The 19,573-nt window shown below is 39.6% G+C and overlaps 1 protein-coding gene across 5 annotated transcripts; it reads left to right on the forward strand.

Annotated features, from left to right (window-relative positions):
* The first annotated feature begins 629 nt into the window (after positions 1-629).
* rbbp8l (retinoblastoma binding protein 8-like) lies at positions 630-18,335 on the forward strand. Of its 5 annotated transcripts, none has more exons than XM_026920316.3 (15): positions 632-893; positions 3,913-3,986; positions 4,887-4,929; positions 5,238-5,333; positions 5,933-6,045; positions 7,911-7,986; positions 8,211-8,419; positions 8,511-8,563; positions 8,747-8,802; positions 9,062-9,719; positions 14,450-14,564; positions 14,657-14,691; positions 14,810-14,912; positions 15,761-15,868; positions 17,367-18,335. In XM_026920316.3, exons 2-14 carry the CDS (start codon positions 3,920-3,922, stop codon positions 15,847-15,849), a joined length of 1,713 nt encoding a protein of 570 aa, XP_026776117.3. In that variant the 5' UTR covers positions 632-893; positions 3,913-3,919; the 3' UTR covers positions 15,850-15,868; positions 17,367-18,335. The 5 variants fall into 5 exon arrangements, 4 of the variants coding, with proteins under 4 accessions (XP_026776117.3, XP_026776118.3, XP_034167470.2 ...); XM_026920317.3 differs by having other exon boundaries at positions 8,211-8,398; XM_034311579.2 differs by lacking the exon at positions 17,367-18,335 and adding an exon at positions 16,852-17,285.
* Positions 18,336-19,573: the final 1,238 nt, after the last annotated feature.

A 19,573-nucleotide genomic window follows, 5' to 3' on the forward strand; every position in this document is an offset into this window, starting at 1 on the left:
TTGTGGAGAGCTAGCACATGACCTTCTGGAAATGAGAGTCTAGTTTGTTTTGAAGTGATGGAGTTAATGAAGTAAAGGTCCTGCAGACTGTATGAAAATAATCTTTATGGGTGTGCGTGCATATTATGGGATTTGTGAAAGGTTCACGAAACACAGGAATTTATTTGTTCTTGGTTCATGCATAAAGAAGCTATTAGGCATATAAATGAACATTTTTGTATCAATTATATTCAACATATAGACATTTTATATTCACATTATAGCATTTTTCTAAGCAAAAATCTGTGTAAAGACTTCCACCAACTCCAAGAAAAGCTTAATACTGTAAACATTCCTCAAATTCCGACACACTTTCATGCAAATATTCTGATGTTCAGTAAGTCACAATGTAGAAAAAGGCATTCTCTTCCTCTAACATTTACTTCTTCCTTTCGCTAATCACCAAATCATTGCAGAATAAAGCTGCTTTGTGTGTTTGAGGTTCTCTATATCCTTTCTAGGTTTTTTTCCTCTCTCTCTACTGCGCAAATCTGGTCGGTCAGGTTCAGCGGGATTTCAGCAGGACCGGTTTATCCAGGGAGAACTGGTGTTTGTGCGTTCAGGCAGGGAACTGCACCAACCTGTTCTACTCTGCCAGTGGAGGTGGGGGGGATGGAGGGAGAAGCAGAAGGAGAGGAGAGCAGCGTGAAAGAAAGACTCCTCTGCTCCATTCCTATCCTCTCGCCATTTTTCTTGGATTTTGCCAGTTTCCTTTAACTTTGTGATCAGTCAGAATTTGATAAAGGGCCGGCAGAAAGTGTTTTAACGAGGACCTGGAGGGCTACATGAGATTGGCAGACAGAGTGATTACCAGCTGTTGGATTTGAGACCTGAATTCCACCAGGTGGCCAAGGGTGAGTTTGGAGTTTCGTTTTATTGGAGGGACAGGACTACAGTTCTGACCTACTTGAAGACTACTATAGAAATCTTAAGTGGGCTAGATGGAGATGAATGTGTGTGTGTGTGTGTGTGTGTGTGAGTGAGAAAGAGAGACTGAAAGAAAGAGAGGCCTTGTGTAAGCAGTCTGATTATTCATAGCATCATGGAAATATGACTAAAATAAAGGCGTGAGGTAAAAAGGCATACAGCCTAGTATTGCCTGTACAAGCCTGTATTGACCCAATGTGAAATAAAACACCTTAATGAACATATATGTGGTTGTTAATTGGCAAAATTCAGAAATGAGACTGAACAGCAAGTTCCAATATTTACACAGAAAGTTATCAGCATTTAATATTGTGCTGTAATTGGCCTTGGACTGAATACTTAATTCAGCTGTATTTTGTTAACATTGAAACTAATTGAAACAAATGTCAATTAACATCTGTTAACTTACTTTGTAACTTTAATAACATTACTTAGGGTTTATTAATGCTGAAGTTCATGCTTTTTTATTTGTTAACTAATACAATAAATAATGTTAGTTAAAGGGAACTGTAAAGTGTTACCCAGATTGTTTATAACTGTAATTTATGTGCTATATTACATGATTATATCCAGTAGTAGAAAACCGCAAAGCAAGTGTGACACTCAAAATTGACCATTCATTCATGTTAAATAGAGTACTGATTACAGATATGCTTTCCGAAAACTCAAGCATAAAACATAGGATATAACTAGAAGGATTGTCTGTGTTTTGAATAAATTTATTTCATTAATTAGAGTCAAATTACTGTAATGCAGCTGTCTTTCTGTACATCTGTTTGTATGCACTCACATCGAGCACTTCTGTCTCACTCTGTTTGTGCTTTGATGTACTGATTTATTCAGCAGTAATTATAAAGAACGGCATGCCCACAATATGATTAATGCACTTAAATTCAGTAATATTTATATGCAGTTATATTTATATTCCATCAGATTTATATTCATATGTCATATGTTATTCAGCATAATCAGCACACTGAATATGAGTGTGTGCAAGCATGTGATTTTTATGAATGCACATGGTGAGTTATGTATGCATGTCTGTTTATATTTGTTATGTTTGAATTTGCATATGAGCATGTGTGAATATTTGTGCATGTATCTGTGTACATGTGGGTGTGTATGTTTGAGACTGTACGTCAGTGATTTCTTTGCTTGGTAAGACAGGTTCTTTCTTGCTCTTGCCTGCTAATGCGGGACACTGAACTGACATATCCCAACACGCACACAGACTGAGGGAGTGGGGGACAGAGTGCTCTTCCGAACTCATAAAAAACAGAGCTGTGAAACATTAGAAACTCTCCTCATTAAGTCCCGGCTCTATTTTAAGGGAAGTTCAAATGAGTAGACATTGTAAAGAGTAAAAAATGTTGCTGTATCTAGGTATAATGTAAATTATTTATTTTTTATCTTTTCCTAATAAAAAAAAAGTTCAGTGGAGAATAGAGTACATTGTTGTTATACTCATTTAGGACGTATACACAACATATAATAGGCCTTCTGATACTGCTGTGAATTACGTGAAGGGTCAGAACGTTCTAGATGTTAATTACTTTAAGCAAAAAAAGTGGAGTATTTGCAGCACATTTACATTGCTGCCAAGAGACGACTGGCAGAAGAGGGGGGCAGCCCGGACCACACCCTGTGGAGCGCCCTCAGCGTACACTGTGAAACTCGTTTGCTCCATTTATACAAATGTTTATGGAAAACGTTTGCTGTGGCACATCTGTGGTGGCTGTAGTGTTAATAAGGTCAGCGAATAATTTTTTTTAATTGCAGTCCATGCGAGCACACACACTGCACATATCTGTGCCCTCTTTACTCTAAAACAACTGTGTCAGCTCACAAAATGCACGATTATTATATTATTGTGTTACAGAAGTGTAAATCACTTCCTGTTTGCTTTGTAGATGTGTTGTAAGTTCTAGCTGGCTACACACAAATAATAAGAAATAGTTTTCTACAGTTCGGGTAGTGACTCGATTTTGTAGTGAAATGATTTTGGATCAGTTATGTGAGCGAGTCAACTGCTCTTTCTTTTTCTCTCTGCGCTTATTTCAATTTCAGGGCATACAGTCAGCAGAACTGAACCTGTCTGATCAGGCAGTTGCTATTGGGTGACCCGAGGATGTTTGTTTAGTAATCTGATCTGATCTTTTAAGGCTTAAATTTCACAATCACGTTATCCTGCAGGCCATACATGAGAGTCCAGTCTGGAAGATAGTTTCCTCAGGATGTCTGAGATAAGATCCAGAGCCTCATTATGTAGCTGAATGGCATGGTATTTGACTCCTGGCACGTCTGTTGGGTGTCTGGTTATGTTGCTCTTAGTGATTTATTAGTGTCTATATGCTAAATATGTATCCCATCTTTTGTTTTCTGCAAACCCATGCCAGTGTGCACTCTCTCTCTCTCTCTTTCTCACACAATTCTATTTCTCTCACTCTTTCTATCTCCCATATACTGTACATACACAATGCACACACATACACAAATAAAGTTATGCCTGAAGCACTTTTGTGAAACCAGTCTGACCAGGGTAGCTTGTAATTGTTCTTAATATCTCCTCTATGAAGTTTGCTCTGGTATTTCAGTAGGTTAAACCCATAAGACAACTGATCTTAAAGATTGGGCATTTCTGAAATATTTGTGAGTAAATCTGTCTTATTGACTTTTTTTGTGAATTGTGTATTTCGGTGTTCTCTTGCGCATCTCATGTATTCTTTCATATGCATTTTTAAAGGCTTTGTTCTGAGCACATGCTAGCGACCTTTTTTTTTTTTTTTTTTCAAACACGAAATAAAGCAACTCATGCTTTTTATTAGTAGTAATATAACCTATGGACTAATAAGAATGTTTCAGGGTTATATGTAAATATAGGTTTCTCTCCCTCCCCTCCCTGCTTGTGTGTGTGTGTGTGTGTGTGTGTATGTACATGCTCTGTAGGAGGAGGATGGCTGTGGAGAGTTTTACTGAATTGCTACATAAACTGAAAGAGGTCCATGAGCAGGAGCTGGAAGGTGAGCTTGAGCCTCTCACCTCTCACACTATTACACATATTTTTAGGGGCATAACAAGCCAATGAGTTGGATCCATTTAAAAGGCAACAATTAAAAAGAATCAGTGCAACAACCATAAATTGACCATTACTGATTACAGCTGACTAGAAAATTGATTATCAATTATTTTATGCATAAAAATAATTAATAACTGATGTGTGAATAGTTTAATAGAAAGGTGATTTGCCCTTAACATTAATACTTATAACATAGCCCCTGGATAATGGTAAGCTTACCCCAGATTCCCAACTAAGTTATTCAAAATTCAATCTGAGGCTACTAAATCAAATCATATTGTATCATAGAAGATTCAGTGGTATCGCTGGTATCAAATTGTTGCCTTATAAATCAGAATCAAGTTTCTGAATCTTCAGAAATTTATTGCATCTATTATTTACCCCATAGACACACACCTCTTGATCCAGACTGTTCATAAACATATATTTAGAGTGTATATAGGCGGCTGCAGTAAAGGCCTGGCAAAGCATCTCAAGGGAGGAAACTCAGCATTTGGTGATGTCCATGGGTTAGAGATTTCAGGCAGTCATTGACTGCAAAGGATTTACATCCAAGGATTAAAAATAATCCTAATATTTATGATTATGTTAGTTTGTCCAATTACTTCTGAGCCTGTGAAAATGGAGGGACTCTGCAAAAATGGCTGTAATTTAGCTGATAGTCTAAACTTCAATCACACCTTGCTTGCTTCATTTCAAATCCACTGTGGTGGTGTACAGAGACAAAATTACGAAAATTGTGTCACTGTCCAAATACTTATGGACCAGACTGTATATACTGTATATGCTTTGATTTATTGGTCCATGATTGGCAGTTTTGATTTTTTTTTTTCTCATTCATTAGGTTTGCAGCAGAAGGTGCTTGAACTAACCAATAAGAAAAACTGGTAAGTCTTTTATGTTGTCTCCTTGATTACTTTCATCATCATTTGGAATTTCATTGTTTACAGTTTCTTCCATTGAGTTTTTATAACAAAACAGTCTGTTGGATAGTTTACAAATATTCAGATTAATAATATTTTCTCTAGTAAAACTCAGCTGACAAGCATAAGTTGTGTTGGTCCAACTGATCTACAGTTTTTGCTATATTTTTGAATTGTAGAATGTATTGACTGACCATAGCTTTTCTAAACCACACTCATTGTGTACAGGTTTTTTTTTATATATGTTAGAGACTTTGGTGTTTGTGTTGTAGTGATGCAAAGAGACTGGAGGAGCTGTACAACAGGAACCAGCAACTGAGAGAGCAACACAAGATGCTCACAGAAAACATAAAACAGCTAGAAAACATGTATGTATGTATGCATGTATGTGTGTGTATATATATAGGTGTGTGTGTGTGTGTGTGTGTGTGGGTGGGTGGGTGTGTTTGGGTGTGTTGCTATGTATCTGTAAGTATGTTTGGGATTGTGGGCATGTATTCAGATGCTTGATGATGAACATGTCTGACAACACTTCTTATAATGCTATATAATTATTACTAACTAATTACCAAATATAATTCTAATACTTACATATGTTAATACAATGCTAATAGAACGTTCTCAAAATGCTCATTACAATAAATCTTTCACACTATGATTCTCTGGACACTTGGGTCATGTTTTTATATATTTGTGGGGACTGACAGCTTTGGCCTTGTGGGTACATTTGGCTGGTCAAAGCAATGAAAACTGCTCCTTCTATTTTTTCTTCTTTTTCTCATTTTTTAAAATAAAAACATAGCTTTTATTTACAAAACTAAAAGAGCCAAAGGTTTTCTTTTTGGTTACTGAGGTTAAGATTAGATGTAGGTGTAGGCAAAGTATTAATTAGCTGCATTAATAGTTATTTCAAGAATAGTAAGACAAATGTGTATGTGTGTGTGTGTGTGTGTGTGTGTGTCCACAGGTTACGAGCTGGGTTGTGTGACAGGTGTACAGTCACTCAGGAGATGGCAAAGAAAAGACAGCAGGAGTATGAAACTTCCCAACTCCAGAGTCTGCAGCACATATCCATGCTGAGTAGGTTACTCATACAAACACACGGTTCCTAGAAGCAATCAGGTAGCCAAACTCTTTACTAATAGCTTCCGGGATCAGTATGTACAGTATAAAGGTTCTGAGAATTACTCTTAAAATGTGTTGTAAAAGTTCTCAGAGCAGCTCTTAGTGAGGAGTAGGAGTTAATCCATAGGATTAAAACATAAGCAAGAAGTACAACAGTTGCATCCACCACAACCAATTTCCATAGAGCACTCTTAGAAAAAAAGGGGGTCTTCAAGCATTCATTAAGGTTAGTGTCCAAGAAAGGGTTCTACTTGGAGCCCTTTCTGATAGTGAAACAGAAATGAAACTTTTTAAACACAAACTTCAATCGACTGAGGTGGTGGAAGAAAAAAAAGAAAAGCATAGAAAGTAGATTTGGGTTCAATCTGAGCAGGAAAAAACAAGTTTGTCATGAAATAGTAGACATGATTAATGACACATATTTGTCAATTTTGTGCACCACAGAAGAGTGCAAGAAAAGATGACAAGATATAAAATGCCGGGCACAGATCACAGAATTAAAAAAAAAAATCACAAGAAGCCACAAACAAATGAAATATTTATATGTATAAGAACTGATTGCATTAAAGCACTCCTTGGCTGAAATTATTCATTCTGTGATTGGTCACTCTTGGTCACTAAAGCAGAACCATTGTGAGTATAGTGACAACCTGGGACCATTTTACTGAGCTTAGAAGATTATGGGTGCATGTCTTTTCGGTCTCAGTGCTGCCAACCTTCGCTACAATTTGAGAAACTCTGAACTGAAACCTTAGTAAACTGCAGCAGGCAATTAATTTATTTAATGATTATTAGCTGAAGTAATGTTTTTTAATAATTTTTAATAATTAATAAGTAGGCTGTTTATGCCTCAGACCAGGTCAAAGTCCCAGTCTTATGGGCTCATGTCCAGAGTTTCAGGTCATACATAAGTGAGACAAGTCACAAATCATGAAATTCATGACTCAAGTGGCATACTGCAGGTGCATGTCTAGAACTAGCACAACTAGGACCTATTTGATTACTACATACAACATACAAGAGCTTTTTTAATGAAGTTTCTCAAAGATTATAATGATTTAAATTGAAAATTAAAAGGAGTTGTTTAGATTTACCAGCTGTTGAGGTCAGTGTGAAAGTTTGGACACACCTACTGTACATGTAGAAGTGTTTTCTACGTTTTAACTATTTTCAATTGTTTTTAGAATAAAGACATCAACACTATGAAATGACATATGGAATTATCCAGTGACCAAGAAACAAATAAAAAATAGTTTATGTGTTAAATTCTTAACAGTATTCCTCATGAAGCATTGGACACTCTGGGTATCTTCTCAATCAGCTTCACCAGCTTTTCCAAAATAGTTCTCAAATTGGACTTACACTTGTTGGCTACTTATCCTAAATTCTAAATGACAACTGAGCTGTTTTGTGAAACTTGTTTTGTGAAACAATTTAAATTTTAAACAAAAAATATTACTTGTTTTAAGTGCATCTTGATTCAGAAATACATTTGTGCATGGGCATTAACCTGACTATTTACATTTGTCTTAGATACAAATTTCAACCATAAGTATTTATCAGAATGAAAAACACTGTATACGAATATCAATCAAAGTTTTTTGTTCAAGGGTTTGACAGGGTAGTGTACATGAATAGTTTCTGACACCACAAAATAGTTCAACAGACAACAGTCAGCTAAAAATAGAATACCAGGAAAAATGAAAACATTAATTAATCTCTGTGGAATGATTAGTGATATTCCATAGACAATTGGTTACTCTAAACCATTTCCTTGTTATGTTCTTCTGTATTCTTTTGCTGTTTTCCTGCTCCGGCAGTGGGTGAGATCAATGCATTGGTGAAAGAGAATGAAAGACTGAAAGAGGAGGTGAAGAGTCTACGGGATCGGATAGAGTGAGTGTCATTCTCATGCAGTATGTATCAGTGTGACTTTTCATTAGTATGGATACATGCTTTTTCATTTATAAAACATAATGGACAAGTCTTGCTTGGTAAAGGATTTTTAATTAAAAATATGAAACAATATGAGCGATATTGTGGTTCTAGTTCTGAAAAATATTTTAAATACTTAATGCATTTTATGCATATAAATGCATATTCTGGTCTTGACCTTTCAGGCAGCAGAATGGTCACTCAGAGAGAGCAGGAACCCCTGAGGTTAAGCACTCTCCTGACCCTACAGCCACTTCTCTGTCCATGGCCGCCTCTGTTCTGAAGAATGATCAGCCCACACCAGGGGGCGCCACTACACCAGCAGCCATTGTGAAGAGTGAGGCTGAACACAGCCAAAGCACAGAGACTCCAGGTGATGGACAGGAGACATCAGGTACTCCCCCAATGATCTACTGTACATTCGTAAAGTGCAGCTCATTCCTTATATGTTCAATGCCTGTTTTTTTCTCTATCAACATATACAGACAAAGGATCAGCACACAAACGGTTACAAGGGTGGAGTTTAACACATCTTTTTGTAAGTGATCGGTCAGTTTAACCTTAAGTTCAAGGGTTTGGAACATATCTGTATTAGGCAATTCTTTCAAACAAAATGATTTGGTAAATTCATTTATTTTTGCTACATTATTTCTATCTCAGTTACCTTTTTTCAAATATGGTTGTGTGCTTTTTAATGTGCTTGCGTGTCAATACATTTCAGGAGTCAAGTAGGAAGCCGACTTTTGCAGCAAACCAAGCAACATGGAAAGAGAGGAGGTGAGGTTAAAAAAAATGGATGAATTTAGAGGGACACTCTGTTCAAGATTAAAGATCTGTTGTAAATCTATTACATGTGATGCAGTAGCTTCTAGGATAGCAACTGGCCTCAACTATAGATGTGAATTGTGCCAAATGCTGAGGTCACTATCATTTTCAGTTTCAATGCAAAAAAAAATTGATGATGGCAACCTAGCAGTTTGAAGCGCAACCAACTATTCACACCTGGTTCTTAATTCTTGAATTCTTCTCTCTACAGAGCAGTTAGCGTGGACTCCTTGGAGGCTCATCCTTCCCCCACCTCACCTTCCATCCCTCCTCACCTCCGTCTTCTGAAGAACAATCCCTTGTTTTCACCCAGGCGCTCTGAGGAACATCCTGCCCTCGTGTCTATCCCATTGCGGCCCCATCCAATCAAAACAACCCCATCCAACCTTCCCTGGCCCCTGCCTGAACGTTCAGATTGGGTGTCAGTGGTGAACACTGGCACCAGTGGTGGCATGGTGGTCAGTCCAAACCTGAAGCATGACTCTAACTCTCCCATACTTCGCTTTTCAGGCCTGGTTCCACCGGGCCTTGAGTCCCACCTACCATCTCGAACCCCTGCCCACCCACGACCCATTTGTCCACGCCCAAGGAGCTTCTTTGAGCTGACAGATGGCAAAGAAAAGAGAACACCGCCAAGCTCCTTGACAAGTTCACAGCATGAGAGGATCTTTGGTGAAAATCTACGAGAAGGAGATGAAGAGACACCTTTGGATCTGTCCAGTGCGTCAGGCCCCAAAATAAAAGAAACAGAGGTGGACTTGGCATCGTCTTCATCTTCGTCACCTCCGGCTCCACTCTCCTCACCATCTTCAGCTCAGTCTGACTCCAGTTCTCAGAGTGATCTGCAAACAGGGGATACTAAACCACAGGTACTGCATTCAAACTTGTATCTGATTCCTACCACTGTAAGTGCCAAAATCAACACACATTAGATAGAATTCAAGGCTGCATCCCAAACCTCATAATGCGCAATATGTAGTATTCCTACACCACTGTTGTACTGACATTCTATGCAGTACACTGGTCAAGTATTTATTGTTTATCATCACTTAATATTACAGAAGCTTCTGAGAATTAAAAAACTTCATTGAGCACATCAGTATGACTGTTACAGATGAAAGAGCAAAACCTCTTGTTTGCTCTGTTGTAATCTCACTGCTTGTAGGATCATGTCTATCTTAATTGGAGACAGCTCTATAATCATAGCCTTTTTTGTTTGATTTTTTTGCTAACAATCACTTCCGCAAAAAGAATGAGAGAGTTGTATGCTTTGTTGATATACCTGCTTTGCATACATTGGTGGCAGGATTATTCCGGAGTGACTGCCCCATGTAAATACATTACATGACAAAAGCAGTCCAATGATCAAAAATATTATCCTCAAAACTAGTCCAAAAACAAAGCTCAATATATCCTAAATAATGCTTTACAATTCTATGATGTTTGCATTACAACAGTAACTCCCAATGCCAAATTCATTATAATAGACAATTTAATAATATTAAACTAATATTAAACAAAGCAGTTTTTAAAAAATCTCAGAGAATTTGTTCTTGTCTACATGGAGACTGACCCACCATGGCCTATGGCATGGCTGGATGCCTGCTGAGACACACCTCCTGTGACATTCCACTCTATAAGCAGTATCTACTTTTCATGGGCATTACTCAGGGGCATGCTACAACCTGGTAGACATTCTTTGGGTTAATGTCACTTCTTCCAGTGGCATGAGTGCTGCAGCCATCTTTGAACACCTTTTGAGTTAGTTCTAAGGTGTTTCATTTCCTCATTACATTGTATATGGCCAAAATATGTGTACACCTGACCCATTTTAGCTTGTTGAACATCCCATTCCAAAACCATGGGCATTAATATGGTGTTGCCGCCTTTCTTTGCAAATATAACAGCCTCCACTTTTCTGGAAAGGCTTTCTATAAGATTTCGTGGCAATTTGTGCCCATTCAGTCAACAGAGCATTTGTGAGGTCTGGCGCTGATGTTAGATGAGAAGGCTTAGCTTTCAATCGGCATTCCAATTCATCCCAAAGGTGTTAAGTGGGGTCGAGGTCAAGGTTCTGTGCAGGCCACTGGAGTTCCTTCACAGCTTGTCAAACCATGTCTTTATGGACGTTGATTTGTGCACAGGAGCACAGTCATCCTGGAAAAGGAATGAGCCTTCCCCAAACTGTTGCCACAATGTTGGAAGCATACAATTGTCTAAAATATCTTTGTATGCTGTAGTATTAACATTACCCTTCACTGAAACTATGGGGCTGAGCCAAAACCCTGAAAAACAGCCCCAGATCCCTCCTCCATCAAACTTTACCATTGGCACTATGCATTTAATTAGATAGCATTCTCCCGGCAGACACCAAGCCTAGATTTATCACATGACTGCTAGATAGTGAAACATGATTCACTCCAGAGAACACATTTCCACTGCTCAACAGTCCAGTAGCAGCATGCTTTACACCACTCCACCCAACACTTTGTACACAGTGATCTTAGGTTTGGGTGGAGGTGCTCGGCCATGGAACCCCATTTCATGCAGCTCCTAATGCAGAGTTCTTGTGCTTATGTTGCTTTCAGAGGCAGTTTGGAACTCTGTAGTGAGAGATGCAACAAAGGATAGGAGATTTTTCCATGCTATGCGCTTCAGCACTCTGTGGCCCCTCCCTGTGAGTTTGGTTAATCTATTGCTTCATGATTGAGATTGTTGTTTCTCCTAGATGCTTTCATTTCACACTAATAATGTGTACAGTTGACCTGAGCAGATATGGCAGTGCATCAATTTCATGAACTGAAAAGGTGGCATCCTAGTGTCATATTTAACATCACTGAGCTCTTCAGAACAACTCATTCTACTGCCAATGTTTGTCAATGGAGATTGCATGGCTATGTGCTTGACTTTATATACCTGTGAGCAATGGGTGTGTCTGAAACACCTGAACTCAATAATCAGGAGAGGTGTCCACATACTTTTAGCCATATAGAGTAAATTATCCTTGGGACTCAGGCAGATCAGTCAGGAACTCGATGGCAAGGTGTGACCAGGGGCACTAGGGTGTGGGCAGCAGGAGTAGTTTTCTGGTAGGCATGGTCTTAGGAACTTTGGCTTGGGCGCAGGCAATACAAGAAGGTACAGCAAGATTCATGTCAGAGAAGATGTTTGGCCACAGGTACTTCTCTCACAGAACATGCGCTGAGTACCCAGGTGGCCGGTGGCAACAGAGGCGCCGGCCCAGGTGATGAGTCCTGTTCTCAAGTGAATAGAGCTTATCAGTAGAGGGAGGAGGAGGTACTTGCTGACAAGGGGTACGAGATATGGCCTGATCTAGTTGCCAGTTAATAGCACCCACGACGCAGAAGGGGAGAAGGATATACTCCTCAATGTCAGACCTGGGCTCTGCCGAATTAATGTGTGATAGTGCATCCACCTTGATGTTCATAGACCCTGGGCGATAGGACAGATTGAACTGAAAGCAGGTGAAAAAAAGGACCAGTGGGCTTGTCGAGGGTTCAGGTGCTTGGCATTTCTGAGGTACTCAAGATTTTTATGGTCAGTATAGATGACAAATGGATGCTCTGCCCTCTTCAGCCAGTGCCGCCATTCCTGCAGTGCCAGCTTAACAGCCAGCAATTCCCCATTCCCAATGTCATAGTTCAGCAGGCGATAGCTTTCTTGAGAAGAAGATGACCGGGTGGAGCTTGGGTTTTTCTCCGAAACACTGTGAAAGGATAGCCCCAACTACTTTCTCGGAGGAATCTACCTCCACTATGAAGGGTCTCGATGGGTCTGGGTGTTTGCAGTGGTGGAATTTGCACTTCTTCCCCTTCACTTACAGCTGGTGTTGCAGGAGTCATTGGAGTACCTGGCGGACATGGCAGACATGAGTCTTGAATGAGGGGTCATAGACTAAGATATCATCAATTATGCTATCACAAATGTCCCCAGCATGTCCCTCAGAATGTTGTTAATTAGGCACTGAAACACCAAGGGGCACTAGAGAGCCCATATGGCATCACGCAGTACTCATAGTGGCCACTAGAGGTGATAAAGTCTTCCACTTGTCACCCCCAAGAATGCACACCAAATTTTAAGCACTGTGGAGGTCGAGCTTAGTGAAGAACTGGGCCAACCTGAGTTGTTCCAGGGCAGCAGGGTCTAAAGGCAGTGGATAACGATACTTAACTGTGCACTGGTTCAGGCCCCGATAGACAGTACAAGTTCTGAGGCCACCCCCTTTTTTCACCACAAAGAAGAATCCTGCCAACGCTGATGCAACCCTGCTGGAGTGCCTCCTGAATGTATTCCTCCATCGTCTATTGTTTGATGGGCTCCGTGAAAATGCTGGCATCAGGAGAACCTCCCTCTCAACGGGGTGGTGGCCCATTGTGAAGCAGATGGTCGAGGCGGATGGTCACATTGATGAGTGAGTCAAGTGTGAGCTGCTTGTCATGGCATTTTATTTCTGTGAGGATCTCAGGATTCAAGCCCCGGCCAAAAGCTGACTTCAGAGCTATGTCATTCCAGCCACTCCCTGCCGTGATGGTCCTTGCTCTGCGTGCTCCCTGAGCGATGGTCAGTAGCTGCTCACCCGCCTCTTTGTCCTCTGATGAGTGGTCAAACAGCTCAGTGAATCGAGGATCTGGGCTTGACTCCCTGCCGAGGCCCACTTCAGTGCTTTCCCGGTGAGCAGATTCCAGAAATGTGATCTTCTGTGGCTCCGACTTCCCCTTATGACTAACGAAATACAGGGAGCATTGAAGTAAGAAATCTTCGCATTGGGAAACATTACCTGAAAACTTTTCTGGTGTGGGCATCAGCAGACTGGCTGTAGAAGTTGTAACGCAGGGTGCAGTAGATGTGGCGACGGCTTGGGAGAGAAGATTGACTTTTGCCTCAAGATCCACCAACTGTCGCCATTGCTTTCCCATCCACTGCCTGTGAGCTGTGAGCTTGCAGCCAGTCCAGCTCTCCTGCTGCATCCATGTAGCAGTGAAGTATTTTGCTGCATGTTGGGAACTGGAGTTCATAGTCTGACTTGACCTGACAGTTACCAGTGGACATCATTAGGAAGAGTGTGTATAATAGGGCTAGTTAATATTTGCTTTCTCCGTGAACTCATCTACCTTCCAAGAGTTTAGACTATTGTGAGTAGATTGTGTTGGTGTCTGGTCCTGGCCTAAGGTTCCTTTTTCTATGTTTAGGTGTACACAGTGATGTCTAGGTTATGTCTGTGCCCATGTTTCTCTCTTTCTGTGTGTGCGTGTGCATGAGGCGGCACGATGGTGCACTAGGATCCTGAACTGTGTGGTGATTCGCATGTTCGCCTCATGTCCGCATAGGCTTCCTCTGGGTTCTCTGGTTTCCTCCCACCTCCCAAAAACATGCCAGTAGGAGGATTTTCTAAGATAAATTGTCCCTAGGGGTGTGTGTGTGTGTGTGTGTGTGTGTGCGCGTGAGAGAGAGACAGAGAGAGAGAGAGAGAGCGAAAGAGAGAGATATAAAGGGAGTCTTTATATAATTTGAGTATGCAGTAGAAAATTGCGTTCTAAGTCTAATTTATAAAATTCTATTTTTGCATGCAATTTTGAAGAGAGAAGAGACTGGAGAAAGACATAAGGAAGAGGGAGATGAGGGAAGCGAGAAGAATGAGTATGTAGACTCAGAAAATCTGAAAGTCCCCACTCTGACCATTTCACTTCGTCCAGGTAAAGCAACTGAATAATTACTGTTTTTATTATGCAAATTGAGAGAAAAATATCTCTGAGTAAATTATATGTGTTTCTGTTTGTCCTCACAGTTGTGGTCCTAGAGTCATTAAAATCAACAGGACAGGTAACTTTTCTTTCTTGCTAACTGTATGTATTATCAGTGTAACACTACTGAGACAATTCGTTGGTGTTTTGTCAGTGTTTTTATTCTGATATATGTTGTAAATGTTGTGCTGTTTCAGAAAGAGCAAGACACGGAGGAAGACAGCAGTCTGCAAGACCAGGATGAAAAAGAGGATAGCAAACAGGTTATAGTGAGGAAGAGACCAGGCCAAACTCCTGAAGGTATGAGGGCATGTAATTAGATTAGAGACATGGAGGGACTGGGTGTGAAAACTTTGTCACTAGTGGAGATGATAATTTATAGGGAGTTATCTGGGAGCTACTTACTTTAATGAAAGAATATGTTGTTGGTATAAATTGCATTTCTGTCTTTTCTTTATTTTGTCCTAAAGGTTTTGAAAACTATAGCAGCCCAGAATGACGTTCAATATAATAATCACTTTCTTCTCATGAACCATATCTGACCAAAGGCCTGAATATTTATATGTGGAAACCCACTCAATGGTGTCAGCAGAAAAGATGCCAATCTGTAAACCATTATAATCAGTAGTTCAAAATATCAGTAATAGAAAGGTTTTTTTTTAAATTCTTTGATTATTTCATCTTCAGTAAGTGCTTTATCCAGATCTTAGTCACAGTGACTCGGAAGCAAGCCACTGCGCCACCGTGAGCTTTATTATTTAAAATAATGAAATCATTCCACAATCATTATTTTGAGTCTTGTGAGCATGAAATAGATTAATGCAGGGAAACAGTAGAGTGTCCTCATGCATACCTGCACACAAGACACACATATACACAGCCCAGGCATACACATACAAATAATATTTACAGTGCTTAAAACCAGAAGCAATACTATTAATATAAAATGAAAATAAAATTAGACCGAATATAGACCTTTATTGTACACCAACAGTAAGATCAACAAAACCCAAAGGTATTCAACCCTCAGCTACACACTTCCTGCAAGATAACTCTAAAACCATTTCTGAGCAGTTATAATTTAAACAATTAAAACAATTCATCCATTCATTCATTTGTATTTTGCTTCTCTTGTTTTCCTGGCATAGCCCTGCAACGGCGCCCACTAAAAGAGAAGAAAATGAGGACAACACTACTGCCACAGGGGGCCAACCTTGGAGACTCAGAGCAAGGCTGAAATCCGTGTCATGTACAAGGTCAGTTAGCATTTTTCTTATTTTACATCTCATGATTTCTAATGTGTAGGCACACATTTCCTTTTCAAATTAAGTTGACAGAAAACCACCTCCCTGTCATCGGAAGTATGGGGGTTTGAATCCCAACAAAGCCACAACCATCTATGGGTGTCTGTTAGCTCATATATGCAAAAGAGGGTAGTTAGCTCATTCCTCTGAGTGTGTTTAGCTGCCCTATGATGTGGCACGAGGAGTAGAAAGATGCAGTGGCTTCAGGTGTCTTGAAGGATGCACATGCTGGCGTGCCCTCTCCCTGCTAGATGTTATATGATAGAGGGGCTCTAGCTAGTTTGTGGGGATTGGCAAATGACCAAATTGCGAGAAAATAGGATAAACATTTTATATATATACATACATATGTAATGTATTAGCTTCATAGAAGGCTTCATATCTCCTTGCTGATTAATGGATTTGCTTTGTCTTACAGACATAGTGTATGGTGTACAAAAATCCTAGTGCATGTCCTTCTGCACCCATGCATCAAAGATACATCTGGTGTTCTTCTGAATGATTTCTAATGTGTAGGCACACATTTCCTTTTCAAATTAAGTTGACAGAAAACCACCTCCCTGTCATCAGAAGTTCGGGGGTTTGAATCCCAACAAAGCCACAACCATCTGTGGGTGTCTGTTAGCTCATATATGCAAAAGAGGGTAGTTAGCTCATTCCTCTGAGTGTGTTTAGCTGCCCTGTGATGTGGCACGAGGAGTAGAAAGATGCAGTGGCTTCAGGTGTCTTGAAGGATGCACATGCTGGTGTGCCCTCTCCCTGGTAGATGTTGTATGATAGCGGGGCTCTAGCTAGTTTGTGGGGATTGGCAAATGACTAAATTTCAAGAAAATAGAATAAACATTTTATATATATATACATACATTTATAATGTATTAGCTTCATAGAAGGCTTCATATCTCCTTGCTGATTAATGGATTTGCTTTGTCTTACAGACATTGTGTATGGTGTACAAAAAACCTAGTGCATGTCCTTCTGCACCCATGCATCAAAGATACATCTGGTGTTCTTCTGAATGATTTCTAATGTGTAGGCACACATTTCCTTTTCAAATTAAGTTGGCAGAAAACCACCTCCCTGTCATCAGAAGTTCGGGGGTTTGAATCCCAACAAAGCCACAACCATCTGTGGGTGTCTGTTAGCTCATATATGCAAAAGAGGGTAGTTAGCTCATTCCTCTGAGTGTGTTTAGCTGCCCTGTGATGTGGCACGAGAAGTAGAAAGATGCAGTGGCTTCAAGTGTCTTGAAGGATGCACATGCTGGTGTGCCCTCTGCCTGGTAGATGTTGTATGATAGTGGGGCTCTAGCTAGTTTGTGGGGATTGGCAAATGACTAAATTGCAAGAAAATAGAATAAACATTTTATATATATACGTACATATATAATGTATTAGCTTCATAGAAGGCTTCATATCTCCTTGCTGATTAATGGATTTGCTTTGTCTTACAGACATTGTGTATGGTGTACAAAAATCCTAGAGCATGTCCTTCTGCACCCATGCATCAAAGATACATCTGGTGTTCTTCTGAATTGCTGTACAGAAAAAGAAGCTTACCCCTCATCTATTGCACTATAGCGGCAGATAGATCAGAATTCACACAGGAAAGACAAAAAACATCTAATTATAGCACTTGTTTCTGAATATTACACTTGTTTTGGAGATGGCCTGATACCCAGATCAGCTGCTCTACTATGCACACCACCTCTCAAAGACTAGTTTGGAGATTTCCCAGAATTATTTGCCTGTAGAAGACAGGAAGTGAGAGACCACTGTACTTCCTGTCATGAGGGTGTGAACAAATTTGATTTGTAACCAGAAATGATTTTTTTTGGATCATTTGTTTATCACATCTCAGCATATCTCTCTCTCTCTCTCTCTCTCTCTCTCTCTCTCTTTCTCTCTCTCTTTCTCTTTCTTCATACATGGACCTGTGTATCAGCTTCCATTTTCACTTCCTTGATAAGTTTAAGCCTGTCTTTCATAGAAAAAACTTACTGTCAGCCAACCAGACTATTTTTCTGTTTTTTTTTCTCTCTTTTTTTTCTTTTAAAGGCCTGTCTATTGCAAATGTGAGAAAGACGAAACACCCTCCCCTTCCCCTTTTGGGTTTTGGTTTTTGCGACGACAGAACACATATTTTGTAAGAGTGAATTTTCCACTTACAGCAGCTGTGGCCATTTCAAGCGTGTAAAGGGGTGGGGGGAAAGGTGTAACATTGACAGCAAAAAACGTGTTCATTTTAAAGTGTCTTTAGCCATGTCAAACTTACTCAGTGCAGTTTGTTACAATCGGTTGAACTGTTCTTATAAGTCACTGAGGGAGCTCACGCCCAGGTGTTTCTAGAGTAGAATCTGAAAGGCTTAACAGAATGTATAAAAAATGTATCAGTGTATGCTGAAATAAACAAATATGAGCTATTTTGATGTGTTGTGTGTTTCTTTAGCAGTGACTCTAGCAGGGGTCACTGCACAGGCAAGTGAAGTACACAGCAGTGTGGACACATTTCCTCTGACAGAGCATACGGGAAACAATATTTCACTACCGGGATGTTCACTTATTATTTCACAATATGTGCCGTGACATAAGTATACCACAATCCTAGTATCAGAATGGTATAAAGTTATAATGGTATAACTTTATTTTTAGTGCTTTGTTTTTGTTTTGTTTTGTTTTACAATGATACAATGGCTTAAAAATTCAACCACCTATTTTGTTTTTATACTTTATTTTTGCTGTTACCATTTTTGTAGTATACGGTATCATTCAATATGTTACTGTTTGCACAGAAACAGAAATGACAAGGTTCAAAATTACAGGTGTAAAACAAAAGTTTTCAAAGTGTATACTATATTATCAAGTTTATACAATTTCATCTGACTACTTTAAAAGAAAATTCATATGGCGGTGTGTCCTTTCTTTTTCTTCATCTATTATGACACTTTACCCTTATAAACCTAAATATTTCTAAAAGACTTATTAGCCAGTAATTACATTAAAAATAATGCAAATATCGTCCTGTTCCAGGGTGCTCATATTATAAGGTGGTCTTTGGACTGGTTTGTGAAACTGGGTTTGTGTGTGGTGGTTTGTGCATGCATATTTTAATTGTTTGACTAATTATTATCAGCGCTTAGAGTCTGACTTCCTCCTTCTCTTCGCCATATTTGCATTTTATGAGCCCATACAAGTGAGTTGTGCTGTGAGAAGGTTTCTTGTGTGTGTGTGTGTGTGTGTGTGAGACTATGTGCCGTGCAGTCATGCCCTATGCCTTTTCAATTACCAGTGGACAGATGGACGGATTTTAAGCATGGGGAACTTCAAGAGCAATAACCCATCCCCTATCATTCATGTAATCCTATACTGAATATCTCTCTCTCCCTCTCTCTCTCTCTCTCTCTCTCTCTCTTGTTCTCTGTGGAGGAAGTTGCTATTTAATCCTCACATTTGATAAGGGATTACAGGATTACTGGTTGTATCCTCATACATTGTGTGCTTTGTGTCTCAGCAACAACAATAATAATTATTATTATTAATTGTCACCAACAACAATTATTGTTGTTGTTGTTGCTGTTGCTGTTGTTCTCCTCTCTGTTGTGTTTGTCATTTTCTATCAACTGATTGTCTATTACCTCTTTTTTCTGCTAAATTTGTATAT

The sequence above is a fragment of the Pangasianodon hypophthalmus genome, chromosome 16 (assembly GCF_027358585.1).
Source record: "Pangasianodon hypophthalmus isolate fPanHyp1 chromosome 16, fPanHyp1.pri, whole genome shotgun sequence".
NCBI lineage: Eukaryota > Metazoa > Chordata > Actinopteri > Siluriformes > Pangasiidae > Pangasianodon > Pangasianodon hypophthalmus.